This window comes from Rhinolophus ferrumequinum, chromosome 9 (genome assembly GCF_004115265.2).
Source record: "Rhinolophus ferrumequinum isolate MPI-CBG mRhiFer1 chromosome 9, mRhiFer1_v1.p, whole genome shotgun sequence".
NCBI classification, from domain to species: Eukaryota; Metazoa; Chordata; class Mammalia; order Chiroptera; family Rhinolophidae; genus Rhinolophus; species Rhinolophus ferrumequinum.
Window position 1 is genome coordinate 19,930,803 of NC_046292.1, and position 18,761 is coordinate 19,949,563.

Sequence of the window (18,761 nt, forward strand, 5' to 3'; positions counted from 1 at the left end):
GAACAGGCCACTGCTGCTTTGTATAATTTGGAGTCTTATTTCCATGGTTTTTCTTTGGGGGTGTGGGTGCATGATTGTTACTATGAAGTTATATTTGATTGGTCTGAATTATGCAGCACTGTATCTTCCTCTTCAAAGCTAACATAACTGCTCATGGGCACCTTTCAAAAGAGAGAAAAGTTGTAAAGGACAAGGAAAGACCTTGACAGTGAGTGTTTAAGACAGAGAGATTGATTGTTTTCAAACAAATCGAATTCATTATACGCCTAGTAATGAAGACATCTTAATAACAGAGAAAGCCTCATTATCTACATGCTTCTATTAACCAATTTATTTTGTTTAGATCAGTGGGCAGGAACACCATCTGTTACCAGAAATTTTCTTTTCATCAAGCCTGTCCCCATTAAGAGTCTCCAGTTAAGTAACTTCAGCTGCCCTCTTGTTTAATTTCCATAATAATTCAGGGGTATGGAAAGCAAAAGGCAGCTAAGAGGATATGGTAAATTGTATCATGCCCTCAGAGGATTTAATTTGGTACCCCCCTTAGCAAGAAAAATTAGTGGGAGGAGTTTATGCGTGTTGGAGAAAAAGACTGAGAAGAGGGAGGGGCAGAACTGACGATGGATGAGGCTGCTTTAAAGAAATTGTTTAGTAGAATTTTTTTTAAACTTTTTTTCTGATAGCTTTTTGGTGGACTTTTTGTTTCTCCAAGATCTTTTTTTTTAAGGCATATTTCAATTATTTAGACACAGGTAGTGATAAGAGCCCTTTTTCATAATATTCTACTTTCAGGACTATGAACTATGTCTATGTATATATTGGTATATATGTTTATGTAAAGTACAATTAACATACAAATGTTATTGTTGTAAATGTTGACACTGAAAGAGTTTTAAATTTTTGTTCTATCAAAGGTCCATGACTCCAGCTCAAGCTGACCTGGAATTTCTTGAGAATGCCAAAAAGTTGTCTATGTATGGGGTTGACCTTCATAAAGCAAAGGTAATGGTAACTTTAGTCTTTATTAACATGCATGTATCAGACCTGTGTCATATAATGCTTCTCTCCAATCTTTATCTGGGGTATTTTAAAACATTCAAAAGAGGAGCTCTTTAGAATTTTAAGTCTATCAGTTGAATCAATTGTATCAAGTGTATAAATTGAATTGCCCCTTTAGTTTCATCAAAATGAAGTTTCACATTCAAGTCACTATGAGGATCAAAAGGCATAGCATCTAGAGCAAAAGAAATATTTTCCTAAAATACAGATACATTTGAAAATATGGAGTAGCAGCAATGTATGTTTCACAGCCAACATCACCTGTATCAGAATCACCTCAGGTGTTTAATAAATATGTAGATTCCCGAGCTCCTCCCAGATTTGCTGGACTGCTTTGGAGAAGAGGCTAAATCTCCAGATTTGATGAACATTCTGAATGATTCTCATTCAGGCTTGAATCTGAGAACCATGGGCCTAAGGTGGTTGTTCTGCAAAGTGCAGTCTCTGAACCAGTATTTAGCATCATCTAGGAACTTGTTAGAAATGCACATTTCAGGCCCCATCCCAGAATTACTGAATCAGAAACTTTGTGGGTGGAGCCCAGCAATCTGCTTTACCAAGCTCTCCAGGTGATTCTAGTGCACATGGCATGAACCACAGTAGCTCATTTTTCTGCCTAATGCAACCTAACAGAATGAATACTTAAGGAAAGTGTCTTCACTTCTCTCATTGTCACCTACTGAAATGGCTAGGGAGGTTGAGGAATTTGTGAAGAAAGGGCTAACGGGATGATCTGAGGTTTATTTAGAGGAACTTAACGAGGATACCTGAAGAGGGGACTCAAAACTATGTCCAATGAGAAACAAGCAAAGAAATCGGTATACTTGGCCTACAAAAGAGAAAGTTAGGGGATATATAATGTTTATCTTAGTGTACTTAAAAGATTAATATGTAAAGTAGAGGGGCTGGCCCGGTGGCTCAGGCGGTTGGAGCTCTGTGCTACTAACACCGAAGGCTGCCGGTTCGATTCCCACATAGGCCAGTGGGCTCTCAACCACAAGGTTGCTTGTTCGACTCCTCGACTCCTGCAAGGGATGGTGGGCTCCGCCCCCTGCAACTAAGATTGAACACGGCATGTTGAGCTGAGCTGCTGCTGAGCTCCCAGATGGCTCAGTTGGTTGGAGCGCGTCCTCTCAACCACAAGGTTGCCGGTTTGATTCCCACTAAGGGATGGTGGACGGCACCTGGAGCTGAGCTGTGCCCTCCACAACTAAGACTGAAAGGACAACAACTTGATTTGGAAAAATCCTGGAAGTACATACTGTTCCCCAATAAAGTCCTGTACCCCTTCCCCAATAAAAATCTTTAAAAAAATATATGTAAAGTAGAGATTTTACTATGGCTCCAAGATATAAAACTAGAGCCAGTAAAATGGAAGCTACAGGGAATTACTGTTCAGCTCAGTTTGACAAATTAACAGTCAGAGCTATTCAAAGATGGGATGGGCTACCTCATAAGGTAGTGAGTGCTCTATCGCTAGAGGTATTCCAGGATAGGCAGTAGTCACTTGGGAGGAATTTAGAAAAGAACATTCAGACATCTGGCAGATAATTAGACTAAAATGACCTTTTAGGCTTCTCCCAACCTGAATATCTGACATCGGAAGTCTCTTCCTTATTTAAGTTACGTTAGTTCTATAAAATTTCATTGCATATTAGTGGTTTTTCTTAAGATATTGCTCTGGATTTTTTGGGGGGTTGGGCACTGTAAATTGAATCTGTATAATCTATGAATCTCTAAAGTAGATGGTGGAAGATCACATCAGATCAGATATATTTCCAGAACTGAAATTGTTTGGTTTTGCTTCTCAGTTCCTGTTGGAGGCTGGTATCGATTCAGTAATTATCAGGAATGGATGAAGGAGTCAGGCAGCATGTTCCTTTCCCAAATGTGTAAAGCAAATTATTTCTCCAAAACATGTAATTGAGAAATATAGTTATATCCACAGACTTTAAGAACTTAAGAGGGCATCTTCTGGGAAATTCTGTAGCTTGGTCATTGAATTGGAGCTGTGTATAATTTCTGCTTCTCGACTGTGGTTGTATATACACCCATAGGCACTAATATGTTTCTCTATACTCATTTTGGGAAAAGAAGTATTCAAGAAGTGTATAACTCTGGGTTTTGATTACTTATCTAAAAAAGTAATCATCTGTAGAGATTAACTCAGGTGACATTTATTTTCTTTGAATTGCAGGCATAGATGATTAACATATATTTAATTTAAATAATTTTCTCTAAGAGGCATGTAAATATGGCTTTATTTTATCTTACTATTCCTTGACTTGGGGATAATATTTATAATTTAATATACTTAATGTTATAATTATATAGCAATTATATAGCTTGCATAGCAATAAAGTTAACTCCTTTACTTATCATGATATTTGGAGGGATGACCATTTTATCATTTAAACAAAAATAATTATAATTGTGTATGATGTTTGGTAGTATACATAGTCCTAAGCCCCAGCCTCCAGGAAGTCATGTAGTCTGTGGACTTAAACATATATATATATAGGACATACAGCTATCAGAGCTACTATGGTAATTATTTACTGATTGTGATACTAATAGGTTTGAATATTTTAGAAATGGGAGACCAAAATGAGAACATAAATACTTAATAAAATTTTCATATACAGACAGGCGCGGTGAAAGTAAATTAGTGTCTCTTTTTGGATAATTAAGGAAAGCCTTTTTGGAAGCTGCAGAGGCTCCGTTTCATGGGAGGGGTGTTGTGCAGGCAGATGAGGTGCAAGCCTAGTGACATTTCTCGGTGGCTTTGAGAGGTAGTGGTGGTGGCTATATTGCTACTTATGGCAGTTGATTCCGTCAGTGGGTCAGATGTGTGCATGTCCGTGTTTCTTGGACAGAGAAAAGCAAATGATCCCTCAGAGTCACTAATGATAAATGAAATAACTGATGTTAATGGTTGAAAGTTTATGCCTAATGTATGTTGTTACTAATATACCTTGAAATTCCTTAGTTTATCAACTAAAATGAATATAAATTGTTATAAAAAATCAGAAGCAAAGAATTTACTGATATTTGTCATAATAAATTATGACTAATAACGTGGACAGGTAACAAACTCAGTGTAAACATTTATTGAGCATGTTGTCAATAACACAGTGTCTGGGGTGACACAGAAATGATTAAGACACAGTTTCCACTCTCAAGGACTGGATTATAATTTTTTCTAGTTTTCCTGATTATAAAGGTGGTATATATATCAGGGGTGCCAAAAAAAATGTATACAAGTGGACACTTTGGTCAATGTTGCTCAAGCAGTAGTTGGCTGGGATCAGAAGTGTCTGGACGCTGATGGGAACCACTTTGAGCACCTCTTGTAATTGCAGAAGTCAAACGTGACTTGTATTCATCTTTTGTTATTGGTATATATTGAGTATTACAATTTTAATACAGTTTTCCTTTCTTAAAATGTGTGTACATTTTTTTGGCACCGTCTGTATTTATCTATCTATATAATATATTACTATATAATAATCTAATTATGAATAATCTAATTGTTATTAGTAATATGTATGTCTTATCCGTACCTACTTATATGTGCCTAGAATATGGGATGATAATCCTGGAAATTGTCAAATTATTACTGGTTACTGTTGAGTATGGGAGGAGGGGTAGAATTTTACTTTTATTTTACACATTTCTGTATTGTTTGAAGTTTTTTATATACATGTATTAGTTTTGTGATATTGAAATGTTTTCTTAAAAAGATAATATATGTTTATTATAATTGGAAAGTATAGAAAACTTTCTTTCTATATAAGAAAGTTTATATATTGAAAAATTGTTCACAATTGTACCACCTAAGAAATGTCATTATTAACAGTTTGGTATATTCCTCTTTCTGCTATGTATATTTTTTTATATTGTTGGCATAAATTGTATATGTAGCTTTATCCTGCTTTATTCGCTTAACATTACAACACAACATAATTATTTTCCCATTTATCTCCCAAATTCTATGTAACTATTTTAATGGCCACACTGTGTTTCACAAAAGGATGGCCAATAATTTAACCCTGCTGCTTAGATAGTTCAGTTATATCCAGTTTTTCACTCTTATAACATTCTGAACATTTCATTTATAAAGCTTTTTCTGTAATTTGAATTATTTCCTTGGAACAGATTACAGAAATAGGATTACTAAGTCTGATTTGGACATTTTAAAGACATTTGTGATAGGTAATAACATTGATTTTTTAAAAAAAAATGTGATATAGTAATAACATTTTTACATAGACCAAATATTCCCATGGGTTATGATTGTTAGGTTAAGCTTTATTTTTCATTGTATGCTTTGTAACTGTTTTTGGTTGTTATCTTCAGATTACCTAATAATAATCAGCAATGTGTTGAGCCCTTTGCTCAAGACTGAGATGCTACTGCTTTTCTTTTTCAGGACTTGGAAGGAGTGGATATCATCCTAGGTGTCTGCTCTAGTGGCCTTCTGGTTTACAAAGATAAGCTGAGAATTAACCGCTTTCCTTGGCCCAAAGTGCTGAAGATTTCTTACAAACGTAGCAGCTTTTTCATCAAGATTCGACCTGGAGAGGTACAGAATTTGTGTTTCTTTCCTCCTGAATCAAACACAGACCACGTTTAAAACATCTCTTCATTCCTTGTTATGTCATCTAAGAGATCTCTCCATAGCTAACTATGCAGGAGCTGATATTCTGTTTTCTAAATTAATCAGTCCTATAATGCTGCTTTTCTTCCTTATTACTGGTTTTCTGGGCATTTCTCTTTATGTAAGTAAAAATACCATGGCCAAAAGGGAAACTTGGATTGATAAACTTCATCCTTGTTTACTCCAGATAAGATCTTGATGGAAAATATTTTTAAATTAAGTAGCATGAAATTTTTAAATAGCGAGATTAAGTTACTTATGTTTTACACTACCTATCTCTTACCTCATATAATTAAAATTTATTTGTATGGGTAGCTTCTATTAGTTACTGGGAATGTATTCTAGGGGCAAGTTCTAGATTTTTAATAGAGTTGTATGTTCAACTTTGTACCAGATGATTCAGTTACTAGTTGGTGAGCAAGTTTCAGGATATACTAATGCTTATCAAATTTAATGTTTATATTAAAGAGTGTCACTGTATAGTGGAGACTTGTTTAAATAGGTATTAAATTTTTAAAAAACTTCTAGCTCCTACTCTGCCACTTACTAAGTAAAAGACCCTGGACAAATCCAAGGCTCAGCTTCTTTATCATTCAAGAGGGATAATTCCTCCTTTGTCAGGGTTGATTTGAAGATCAAATGAGATGACAGCTATAAAAGGTCTAAACATACTGAGCATCATACTGAGTGAAGTGTCTTTTTTTGTGTATATATCACCATCTCCTGGTGAAATGGCTCATTATTTGAGCATGGAAATACTGAATGTGCAGCCTTAAAAATCTCATAAAGATTATCACTGAAACATTTATTTAGTATCATAATTATTTGCCTGTGCCTAACACAGAGCAATCAGTGTCTTCCCTCAAAGAGTTTCAAATCCAAGAGTCACTCAGTCAACAGATAATTACCAAGGGCTTTCATTCTGCCAGGCACTATTCCTGGGCTAGGAACAGTGAATAAAAGAGTCCATCTCTTAACAATCTTACATTTTAATGTGGGAAGGCAGGGGGAAAACACACACACACACACACACACAGACACACACACACACACATACATACACATACACATGCACAAATATTAAGTATAATTGAAGTCCTTGGTTTCTTTAAATGTCAACTATATAATGCATATTAAAATGCAGAATTCTTACTTTAAGAAAGCAATCAGGAACAACAGGATTTTGAGAAGTGTAGTAGTATAACTATAATAGATGATTTAGAGGTAGCATGATTTAGTGGAAACCATGAAATTCTGGTTCTGCCACTTAAGAGCTGTGAGACTGAGCAAGTAACTTGTCTGATCTCAGATTTTTCATGTGTCATACTATTTAACGATAGTGTTATTGGCAATGATAGGCACTAGAAATAAATGTCAACTTCCTTTCCATCTTAAAAAGTATGCTTAAGGCAGAAACAAAGAGGCAAGAGACTAGCAGGACAATGTTTCTAGCAGCCCTGGAAGGTTGTGCTTTGCTTCAGTCAAAGACATAGCTGGATAAATTAATGATCAAAGGGAAAAAAGAGAAAATAATTCAAGAACTGGTTTGAGCCAAAATCTTTAGCTCCTGGGGAGGCCATTTGGCTCAGTAGGTTGAGCGCAGTGCTCATAACACCAGTGTCGCCTGTTCGATTCCCACATGGGCCAGTGAGCTGCGCCCTCCACAACTAGATTGAAAACGACTCCACAACTAGATTGAAAACAACTTGACTTGGAGCTGAGCTGCGCCCTCCACAACTAGATTGAAAAAACAAAAACAACGAGTTGACTTGGAGCTGATGGGTCCTGGAAAAACACACTGTTCCCCAATATTCACTAATAAAAAAAATCTTTAGCTCCAAAGAATCATATAATATGTATTGATTGGAGGAATCTTCCACTATCCCATTCCTGGACCATTGAGTAGCTAGTAACCTCAGGAAGAGCAGTATCTGGACAATCAAAAAGTGACTTAATTATGACTCAGAAGAATGTACTCGTGTGTGTGTGTGTGTGTGTGTGTGTGTGTGTGTTTCTGAACAAAATAAGATGCATAGATAATGTAAGATGCATTCCCTGTCTTCCTCGTTGTGAAAAAAGCCACCCTCAGTGAGTAAATTTCTCTTTTGGTAAGTTGGAAAAAATTTCAACTATTTTTTCAACTAGGAATGTTCTTTTTATTCTCAATGACCTCTTCTGTAGCACCATGTTTCTCTGGTCCTGTATCACTATAGTCAAATACTACTTTAGTTTGTATGTTTACTTGTGTTTTTACAGCAAGAACAGTATGAAAGTACCATCGGATTCAAACTTCCCAGTTACCGAGCAGCTAAGAAATTATGGAAAGTCTGTGTAGAGCATCACACATTTTTCAGGTATTATTCTCACTTACGTATTTTTCCAGGGTAAACGATTTACGCATGCTCTATTTTCATCCTGCTATTGAAATTCCTGTCTTTGTGTGGCTGGCATTCTTGTATTTAGCTTAGGTGAGATCATCTTAAGCAAGACAAAACGAATCCAGTTCTCCTCTGGGTTGGAAAACGTGCCTCATTCCCAGAGTACCCCTCTGTGTATGGTAGAAGGAGGAGAGAGGTGAGGAATAGGAGCCTGTGTTTCCCAGGGGCTCTGTGATTGCCCTGACTGCAGCTGAAATCAGTCCTCTCTGGGGAGGTACGCTGACTTACCTCCACATGCAATTTCTCTAGGCAGTGCTTACCTACTTTCTGTGGGGCTTTTAACTGGAAGGTTAACGGATAGAAAGCTGATCATCATCTTGAATCTAATCAGCCCCAGAAACGGAGCACAGAGAGCTATCTTTGAAGCCCAATTGTATCAGAGAATCACAAGACAGAAGAAAGTTTCATCTCTGCTTTTCAAGAAGCCGAATCATTAATACCCTGTGTTCATTTACCCAGCATTTTCTGTGCTTATGCTTTGTGTAGGCACTGTGCTGGGCGTTTGGAATATACCGCCCCATAGTTATAGTCCCCATCCTGATGGAACATACAGCCTAGCAGAGAATACAGACCTTAGATAGATAATTACTTGTACTTACCACCCAGCTTCAGTATGTATCACCCCACGGCCTGTGTTTTATCTATAGGCCCCGCCCACTTCTTCCCACTACTTCCCAGATTATTTTGAAGCAAATCTGAGACCTCATGGCATTCATAAATAAACTTGACTCTGTATGAATGACTCTCAAGAGAGGGAACCGTGCTGTCTTTTTCTTCTATTTGTACTTTCATACCATACTTAGCACTGTAGCATATCGAACAGGAAGAAAAGTCAGGGAAAATAACAGTTCATTTCTCATTTCAAAATAGAACACAAGGGTACATTTTACACCTGATTAAAAAATCTTAATTATTGGCATTAAGAGATTTCTTTATGCTTTCATCATCCTCTTTTTTAAAAATCAAACCAAGAAAATAAGAGTTTTAAAAAGGGTAAGGAAGAGTGAAAAAAGTTATTTTGAGCATTTAGTATCTGTGGTATAGATTTCAGCTATAGCCAATGTATATTTACATGCAGGATGGCATATTTAAATCCACTGCATCAAAATAAGAGGATTGTATTAGCATATAATGCTTCGTTACATAAAAGAAAGTCAGTATTTGATGAATTAAACTACCCCCAGGGGAAAAAAGTGCTCTTTTTTTGATAGTATTTGATGTAGTAATTTATGTATTTATTCAGCAAACATTTATTGAGTGCCAAATTCATGCCAGGCACTATACCAGAAGTGAAAACACAAAGATGAATAAGTCATAGTCTTTATCCCCTCCCCTTAGAGAGTTCACAGTCTTGTAGTGGAGACCAGCACATAAATTGTTTCAATTCAGTGTAGTAAATGCTGTGGCAAAAGAGAGCACAGGCTACTGCATGAAAAGAAGATGGGGCAGCCGGATGGCTCAGTTGGTTAGAGCACGAGCTCTGACCAATAGGGTTGCCGTTTCGATTCCCACATGGGCCAGTGAACTGCGCCCTCTGCAACTAGATTGAAGACACAAGCTGCCACTGAGTTGCCAGGGAGGCGGCTGGATGGCTCAGCTGGTTATAGCATGAGCTCTTAACAACAAGGTTGCCGGTTCAATTCCTGCATGGGATGGTGGGCTGTGCCCCCTGCAACTAAGATTGAAAACAGTGACTGGACTTGGAGCTGAGCTGTGCCCTCCACAACTAGATTGAAGGACAACGACTTGGAGCTGATGGGCCCTGGAGAAACACACTGTTCCCCAATATTCCCCAATAAAAATTTTAAAAAGAAGAAGAAGAAGATGGGGCTTCCTAACTGAGTTGAAAATACACCAAATAACCTATTAAATAGGTTACCAGGCATTAATTGAGTTTGGAGTGCATTTGACAAAATTATTATTCTAGTAGTGTGAACAAAGAGCTCTGGCCTTAGACTGCCCAACCTCTTAACAGTTATGTGACCTTAAGCAAGTAACTTCTTTTTTGAGGTTCAGTTTCTTTATCTATAAAATGATTACAATATTATAGAGACATAGAGAAAATATTACAGTGCTATAAAAGCATTTTGAAAACCATCAGGCCCTATCTATAGCGATATAAGATGATATTATTATATAGGCCACGTAAATTATACATGTTGCTTTGAGAAATGACATAGAATTAAAATACTGTTTGCTTGATTGGAAATCTGTCTTAATAACTATAAGGAAACTATGGGAATTTTGAAACTTTATTAAATCTTGCTTTTTTGTCTTTAATCTCACAGTCTCATAAGAGCGAGATAATATATATAATATACGATTATTATGGTTTTTTCCCCCCAGGCTTACATCTACAGACACCATTCCTAAAAGCAAATTCCTTGCACTGGGATCCAAATTTCGATACAGTGGCCGAACGCAGGCTCAGACCAGGCAAGCAAGTGCTCTGATTGACAGGCCTGCCCCACACTTTGAGCGTACAGCAAGCAAACGGGCGTCCCGGAGCCTTGATGGAGGTTTGTATTGAATATTGATGATTTCTTGTGACCCTAATTCTTTAGGGAGAGGTAAAGAAAGTACAGTTATCTATAAGAGAGCCAAATTAAAGAATGTCAGTGGTAAAATGAAATAGATCTCACTCATTGTCTAATTCAGTGGAGTCAAGAAAATGAGAACTAAGGTTCAGGGACAGTAGTAACTCGATTAAGTTTCCACTGTTAGGTAGTAGTAGATGGAACACCACCAGCGTTAGAATTAGAATTCACAATCTCTACTGCAGAGTGAAAACCTAATGTAGTATACCAAACTGAAGCTCTCTTGAATGTTTTTCAATAAGTATTTTTTTCAAGTTGAAAAGAGGAAAAGGGTCTGCCTCAGTAAAGCAATCATTTACAAAATTTAGATCGTTTGTCATGTGGCAATTACATACAGAAAAAACAATCCTATTATAGGAGTCTCCAAATTTTGTTTAAATAAAAGAGGGAGGAAATAAGTTTTATGATAGTACATACTGACAAAATCTGTCTGAATTTTTCTAAGTTTAGTCTCAAGGATTTGAGAGCATTACTGAAACGAAGTAACAAGCCATATTCAGTTCTTTATGCCACTAAGGGAAAAAAAAAGGTGGCTAATAAATAAAGTTCAGAAGGTAATAACCAAAGTAGAGTATTGCTGAGTACATTTATTAAGGACTCACCAGTGTGCAGCTCTATGCTATCCACTGTAAAAGTGGTGCATGTTATAGAAGTTAGAAGTTTGAGTCCTGAAATCAGACAGACCTGGTTCCAATCTCAACCCCTGCATTTATGATCTATCTTCTTGGGCAAGTTACTTAAATCTCTGCACCTCAGTTTTCTCATTCATAAAATGGGTATAATCATAATATAATACTACCTCAAAGAGTTTTCATGAGAAATAAATGAGATAATATACTAGGTATAATTGCAAAATACAGTGAATGTTTAAATTAAAAAAAAACTTATTATAGTGAAAGACACATTGTCATTAATCCCATTCAAAATGTTCCCCCTCGCTTCAAACACACTTAAGATCCATAAATGACTTCTGTGGGCCTTCAGAGTCATGGGCCTTCTGATAATGGAACTACTGATTCATTGCATACCTGTTGTACCTGTATTATCCTAGCAGAAATGGTGCTGGTAAGTTTCAGAGCCAGAACTAGAATGTCAGTCTCCTTTTACTCAGTATGATGGTTTTGAGTTTTACCCTTTACTCCTCTAATATAATCAAGTTTCTGCTGTTGTCAGACAAGAGCAATATAATACTGGAGTTAATGGGTCCATAAGAGTATCTCACCCAGCATGCTTCTTTGTCTAGACCTTCAGAAATGGGAACTAATGGAATTTTCAAGTTAAATGTTATCTATATGTGCATCAAAATTTTGCAATAGCTAACAAATGAATTCATAAAACTGAAGAGCCAAAACACCTTAAAAAGTCATCACTACTTTCAACACTGTGAATATACTAAAAAGCATTGAATTATACACTCCAAACAGGTGAATTGTATGGCATGTGAATTATATCTCAATAAAACTGTTTAAAAAAACAACCACAGTCACCATCATGATTCTTTGTGGTGATCCATAGTTTGTAGTCTTCTTATTGAGAAAAGGAAATTTGCCTCTCTCCAGGGCTCCAAGGTGATATCTTCCACATGAATTGCATATCCATGTATACATAATTAATTTTTCCCCAACATGCACTTGAAATAATATGAACCCATAACAAAAGAAATATAAGGACTTAGGTATTAAATGTTATTAATATTTAGGATTTATAAAGTATTTTTATATCCATTGAGTATATACCTTCTCTAGCTATCCTGTAGAGTTAATATCTTCCACATATTACAAATGATGGAACTTTCTACCTCTGTTTCTAACTGCCAGTTTCTACACTTATACCTATTTTTCCACATGCAGTACAGATTGCCAGGGCTAGAAATGCTGAAGACATAAATCATTTGGCTCTGCAGTATTAGTATTGGATTAAAACCAAATGCAAGTAGCAAAATAACACATGGTGAAAGCATGGGCTATGTTTCTATGATGCCAGACAGAGTTGAATTAATTCTTTGAGAGGAGGTGTGAATCCACATGTATAATGACACTTTAACACAACTGTGAGCAAAATATTTTGTTACGTTCCCCTGTGTTGTTGGATTTGGTCTGCCATCTGCCATTCTGGCATTGACTGGCTTAGAACAGTACTCTAAGTGAGCAGAAGGACTTGCAACAGGGCACAGAGTTTTCATTGAAAGGTAAAGTAGATTCTTGTATGTCTGCTGTTTTTCATATGTATCCTCTGAGGAATGATTTCTTTCACTGGAGATCATTACAGGTGAATGAGCATTTCTTTCTTGGTGTTGTGTGTATGAAGTAGTTGTGAATTTCAGTTTTGTTTTAATCTGTTGTGATTCATGGAATTTTTTTGTTTTACCAAATCCTTACTGTTAATAAATCTAAATTTATTAGGATAAATTAAGTTCAATATACTTAGTTTAAGAAGGCAGGAAAGCATGAAATAAAAATTGTGGTTTCCATGCAAAATATTTAAAATTTAAAAGTCTCAGAAAATACTAGAAATATTAAATCATGTGGAAACACACTACAATCCTAGACATTGCCAGGTAAGTGAGATTTTACTACGAAGTGTATAGGTGTTTTCTTTTCATCCCTGGAAGAATGAAGATTAAAATCATAAAAAGAATGTAAGTGATTGTTTTGAAGTAAGCAATCTGAAACTCAGATACCCAATAGTGCAAACTAAAACAACTATTAACTCTGAAAAGATCAAGCTTTTGCCATAAGCCTATATTGAATATTCTCTCCAAAACAGTCTACATATAGCCTTTTCCCAAAATCAAGTTTTGTTAACTTCAGCAACCTTGGCCTGTATACACACTTGGATGCTTGTACCCCCTCCCACTTCTCTCCCCACTTATGACAGCCCAAAATGTCTCTAGACATTGCCATATGTTCTCGGGGATGGGGGTGGGGGCAAAAATTACCCCTGCCTGAGAACCACTGTGCTAATTATATTAGAGAATAGGAGTTATAATACAAATTGATAAGATTCTGGGCGATAGTAGGACAGAATTCAAAAGGTTGGAATGTGTGTTTGTTTGTTTGTTTGACTAAAGGCCAAAGGTTTTGAATTCATGTTGTTTTAATCAAATGACTTATTAAAAAGAAAAGTGTGTGGTTGAAAGATTTGCCCTTAAACAAGCATCAGAAGTGTACATGTCTTAGAAGATCCATTTATCAAGTTAATTTGTAAATCATTCCAAGGATGCTTCACAGAAGAAATCAGACTTAATCCTTGTTTCCTAGAATATAGTTGTAGGTTCCTGACATCACCTATAAATTAATCTTTATTTCATAAAGTCTTCATGGAAGAAATCAGACATTAATGAGTCCCTTTTTCCCCATCCATAGATTATATTATAGGTTCTTGAAACTAAAAGATTGCAAAGTTAAACAATCTTGCTAACTTTTTAATAAAATGAACTTTCAGTTTCTTATTTTGATGTCAGCACTTCCACCCCCACCCCTCCTTTATGGAACAGGATCGCCAGCACATTTTAGCTTTTCTATTGAGGGTACTTTTAGTTTTCTTACTGCATCACTTACCTGGCAGAGCACTACTAATTTATTTTTTTACCTTCTGTATGATAGCCCAGCGGACACTGTAACACTCGTGTGTGTCCTGGATTCACAATTATTTCACCTGGTGACTTTGAAGTGGTCCAGTGACTCTTGCCTTCACTCTTCTCTTTTCCTTTCTTCACATAACAGCGGGTGTTGATTCAACAGACCGAAGTCCTCGGCCCACCTCTGCACCAGCCATTGCTCAGAGTCAGGTCACAGAAGGCATTGTCCCAGGTGGACCTGCCCAAAAAACAGTGGTTTCCAAAACACAGAAGGAAACAGTTGAAGACAAAAAGGAAGAAGCACCACCTGAGCAAGCTGAACCAGAGCCTACAGAAGTGTGGAAGGTATGTCTTAAGTTCAAGAATCTAGCTAATTCACTTTCTGATTTAGAAGTGTTAACTCCTTGACCAGGAAGGTTTTCAAAGCATTGATTCTCGTAGAATCCTAACAAAGTTGTTTCTTCGTCACTTTGAAAGAAGATATCTGTCGTGAAGACTGTCAGCTATCCCAGAAGTTTTCATATAACCCACACCTTTATTCAACTTATATCTAAAAAAATGAGTCTATAAAACACAGCAGCATTGTGATCGTGTGCTTTTAAAAATGGTTTTTACTCATCCAGAAGGAATCTCCACTTTTCTTTTTAAGAGTAAGCTATGCTAGTATGATTAAAATGTAATTTGATTTCCAAAGATGGATGTGTAACATATTCAGAGAATATCCGGGTATTACATAAAACACATCTATGTGGTTGTTCAAATCTTAAGCAGTTTTACAAAAAGGGGAAGATCCATTTTGTAGGAGGTTATACTCCTGAGTTGCTTGTAATTCTGAGTTGATTGTACCCACAGTCACTGAACCTTGTTAAAAAATTACCAACTTAATTAGCAGATTTTCCAGGAATACGGTAACTGGACTGATCTTTAATGTGCTGATAAACTTTTTAAACACATTTAAGCAGTGATGGAGTTGAGGTGTTAGTTTAGATTTATTAAAGTAAATACAAGTCTCACTGTTGACAACAGGAATTAATAGATGCAGTCTTTACAAGAAAAATGACATTTTTATATGTCTGTTAAGAAATTTAAAACCATATAAGACCTTAGTAAGTGCTCTCACCTTGGCAGATGGATTAATCTTGTTCTTTTGGAGCTAGTTCACTATCTAGTTTATCCGTAGAGCAGAGGCTAATCTGACTCTGTTTTGATTGTATTTAAAAAAAAAAAGAAAGAAAACTGCTCAATATGACATGCAGTTTTTACTGTCCTTTTGAGAACAACTTGAGTCCAGAAAGAAAAAACAGTTGAATGGAGGGTGTTTGCATTTTTGTACCTGGCCAAATGTGCGTGACATTGGCCATCAGGTTTAGTGTCAACAGTGCCTCTTTAATGTTAGACTACCTCAGTTTTTAATGTTAAGCTATCTCACCTGGAACTTTTGACTGTTCTGCTCACTGTAAAGTGTGGATTACTGGAGTTGGCAAATGAATCTTGAGTGGCTAAGATTCCTTTGGCTTTCTACAAACTTGCTTGTTCTTTCACCTATAAGCAGATACAAGTTATCGTCAAGAATATGTTCCCTTTGCTCTTGGGACCTCAGCAGAGTGGAGAGATCACTTTCTGGTATATGCTTCCCATTGAAGTGCCAGTAGGGGGTTTTCTTGCCAATTAATTCTGTATAGCATATGTTTTGAGATATGTGTTGAGATCAGACTGAAAGCCACCTCTAATAACCTTCTATCGTTGTAATAGTAGTAACAGAATTAAAAGTGACTCTGAGCTGATTTTATTTGTAGCAGTTAGAAAATAATTATGGAATTTACCTGAAGCCATATTTATTATATAAAGCAACAGTAGTAGTAAAGTAGGCTTGTAACTGTAAATTTCATTACTTAACACTAATTTGGTGCCAGATAGAGACAGTTTTTTGGCATCTTGAGTCATTTTGCAAATGTGGAGATAATATCTCTCCCCCATGTCTGTCTTTATCTCATTTAATGTTCTCTGTAGGGCCATACACAGAACTGCTGTTGCTACTTGGCCTGCATTCTTAGACTGACGCAGAAGCTTTCAAGTTCTTGCTGTTGGATTGCTAAGGACCCAAAGCAAAAAGTCACTATTCATTTACACAAGTCATTTAAACTTTATGAAATAATTAAAAACTACCATTTGCCGAGCATTCACAACTCTATGAAGATATCTACATTTTATCAATAAAAAGCTTAAACTCAGAGAGGTGAAATAACTTGCTAATGGCCACACAGCAAGTATACCGGGTTTTCAGAGTAGAAATGACCCAAATCGTTAATTAATTACCCCTGGTGGTTGAAAGTGCTATTGCTGAATGTGCTTCTGATTTGAGTGTCTCTAGGTTTGGTGTTGTCTTATGTTCTTCACATTCAGTCCTAGAGAAAATAGCACAAGGACATTGTACTCTGAGGTAGTGCTGCCAAGTGTGATTGAAAAGAATATGTCAAATCCACGATTGATGAGGTTCTGTAAAGAACATAATAATACAAAGTGATTGAGTTGACCCTGCAAACAGATTTCTAATTCTGAAATACCCAGTGCTTTAGGCATTGCTCACTTTATTATGCTTCCTCTTAATGGTCTGTCTAGTTTTTTTATTTTTCCATTTATTTATACTTACTCCATGTAGGGTATATAAAATGACATTACTCAAGGTATTTCAAAGCTAAGCACAAGGCGTTAGTTATTCTTTTCCTAGTATTAAGGATGAATCTTACCCGTCCACCAAACGACATGGGCAACAACTCCCTACAAAGGAGATTATAGTGTGTTGAATGTTGCAGCTGAGCCCCGAGTGTGCTTATTTATAAATCAGCCTTGGAAATAATTGCATGCATTAGTAACAATTTGGATTGAGTTTAGTTTGGTGTTTTCTTGTCTAATAAACTCAAGGGTGAAATTGCCTCCTTAAATATATTGATCAACTAACAAAATGTTTTGTATATGTGGTTTATTATATGTGTGCTTTAATTGTAAAGGCTTTCTTTTTGTTTTTAACTATCATGTATGTCATACATTGATGTCTTAATTTGTAAATTTGTTTTTAAATGTTATTTAAGGTACTTCTAGGTCATGAAAAAGCAAAACAAAACATATAGCTTATTTAAGCCTCATGATTATTTTTAATCAGTACTTTTTTTATAATGTAAAAATGTTATGTTCATCAGTAGAATAATTACCTTAATGTTCTCATTTGATCATTTGGCTGTCCATATCACGGCCTTGAAAATGTGATGGTGAACTAACAGACTGCTGTTTGGCATAGTGTCCTTCCATGTAACACTCCCTGAGCCTGCATCATGATGGTTACATATCAGCTTACTTCTCAACCAGCTTAAAGATGCGGCTTATTTGGAAACAATGCTATTCATAGAAACCTACTAACCTAAAATGTTTTTACCACTTTATTTCTTAAATGTAGGTGGAAAAAACCCACATCGAGGTCACAGTACCCACCTCAAATGGTGACCAAACGCAGGTTTGTGCCAGTAGGCCACTTGTTCCTTTTCCCCTTCCGCCTCAATTTTTTCTTCTCTCCCACTCCCCTCTCCTTAAAAAAAAAAAAAAAAAAAAAATTATAAAATGAAGATTTAAACAAATTCAATGAACCAATATTTTATCATTTTTCTTTCTTTTTTAAATAATGGCAAAACAGAAGCTTGCAGAAAAAACTGAAGATCTGATAAGAATGAGGAAGGTTAGCCATTTTTCACTTTCCCAAAACTGCATTAGCATCACCCATGCTGACTTTTACAGTGTATTAAAAAGACAGTGATCCATTCTTTTCATTGATTTCTTAATCAGAAATTACTTTCAAATAGCAGGTATTATAATTATAAGAAATTATAATCCTACACTATATATTGAAAATTTTCATTAAAATAAGCTTTCCGTAGGAAAATATCTTTTGAAACACAGTGAAATAATTAGTAAAGGCCAAATCTATCCTTTATATTTAAACTTTATAAGAAATATTTCACAATGGCACCATATTCTTGAAATCGTTGACAATAGTTTGTACACATTTATTATGGAAACCATCATAGCAGCATCTCCCAATATTGTTAATAACTGTGGGTTTAGCTGCTCAATGCCTCATTCTTCCCATCTGTAGAGTGGGATGAATCAGTTCGTACTGATTAGACTATTGAATGATCATGTATAAAATGCCCATAGATCTTTCTTATGAAAGGTATGAGAGATGTATATACTGCCATATTACTAAGTATAAAATATGTCCAAACAGCTAAATAGTGTTTTAAAATATTTCTCAATTCCATGGAACATGGAGGTTCAAAGCTTCTTAAAGTCTTGTATATTTTAAGGTAACCCTCAAACAACTCAATTTCAAAAATGAACATGAAACAGCTTGTTATGTAAGAAGCCAATGAAGCCAG

The 18,761-nt window shown here is 36.0% G+C and overlaps 1 protein-coding gene across 23 annotated transcripts in view; it reads left to right on the forward strand.

Moving 5' to 3' along the window:
• EPB41 (erythrocyte membrane protein band 4.1) overlaps positions 1 to 18,761 on the forward strand; it is a 150,338-nt gene that overhangs the window by 91,351 nt on the left and 40,226 nt on the right. For 18 of the 23 annotated variants that reach the window (XM_033113923.1, XM_033113924.1, XM_033113930.1 and 15 more), the window contains 7 exons: positions 915 to 1,002; positions 5,492 to 5,644; positions 7,976 to 8,073; positions 10,504 to 10,676; positions 14,480 to 14,679; positions 17,786 to 17,842; positions 18,020 to 18,061. In XM_033113923.1, coding sequence (XP_032969814.1) covers positions 915 to 1,002; positions 5,492 to 5,644; positions 7,976 to 8,073; positions 10,504 to 10,676; positions 14,480 to 14,679; positions 17,786 to 17,842; positions 18,020 to 18,061 — 811 coding nt within the window. The remainder of the gene's footprint in view (positions 1 to 914; positions 1,003 to 5,491; positions 5,645 to 7,975; positions 8,074 to 10,503; positions 10,677 to 14,479; positions 14,680 to 17,785; positions 17,843 to 18,019; positions 18,062 to 18,761) is intronic. The other 5 variants (XM_033113927.1, XM_033113933.1, XM_033113929.1 and 2 more) reach the window with 1 other exon arrangement.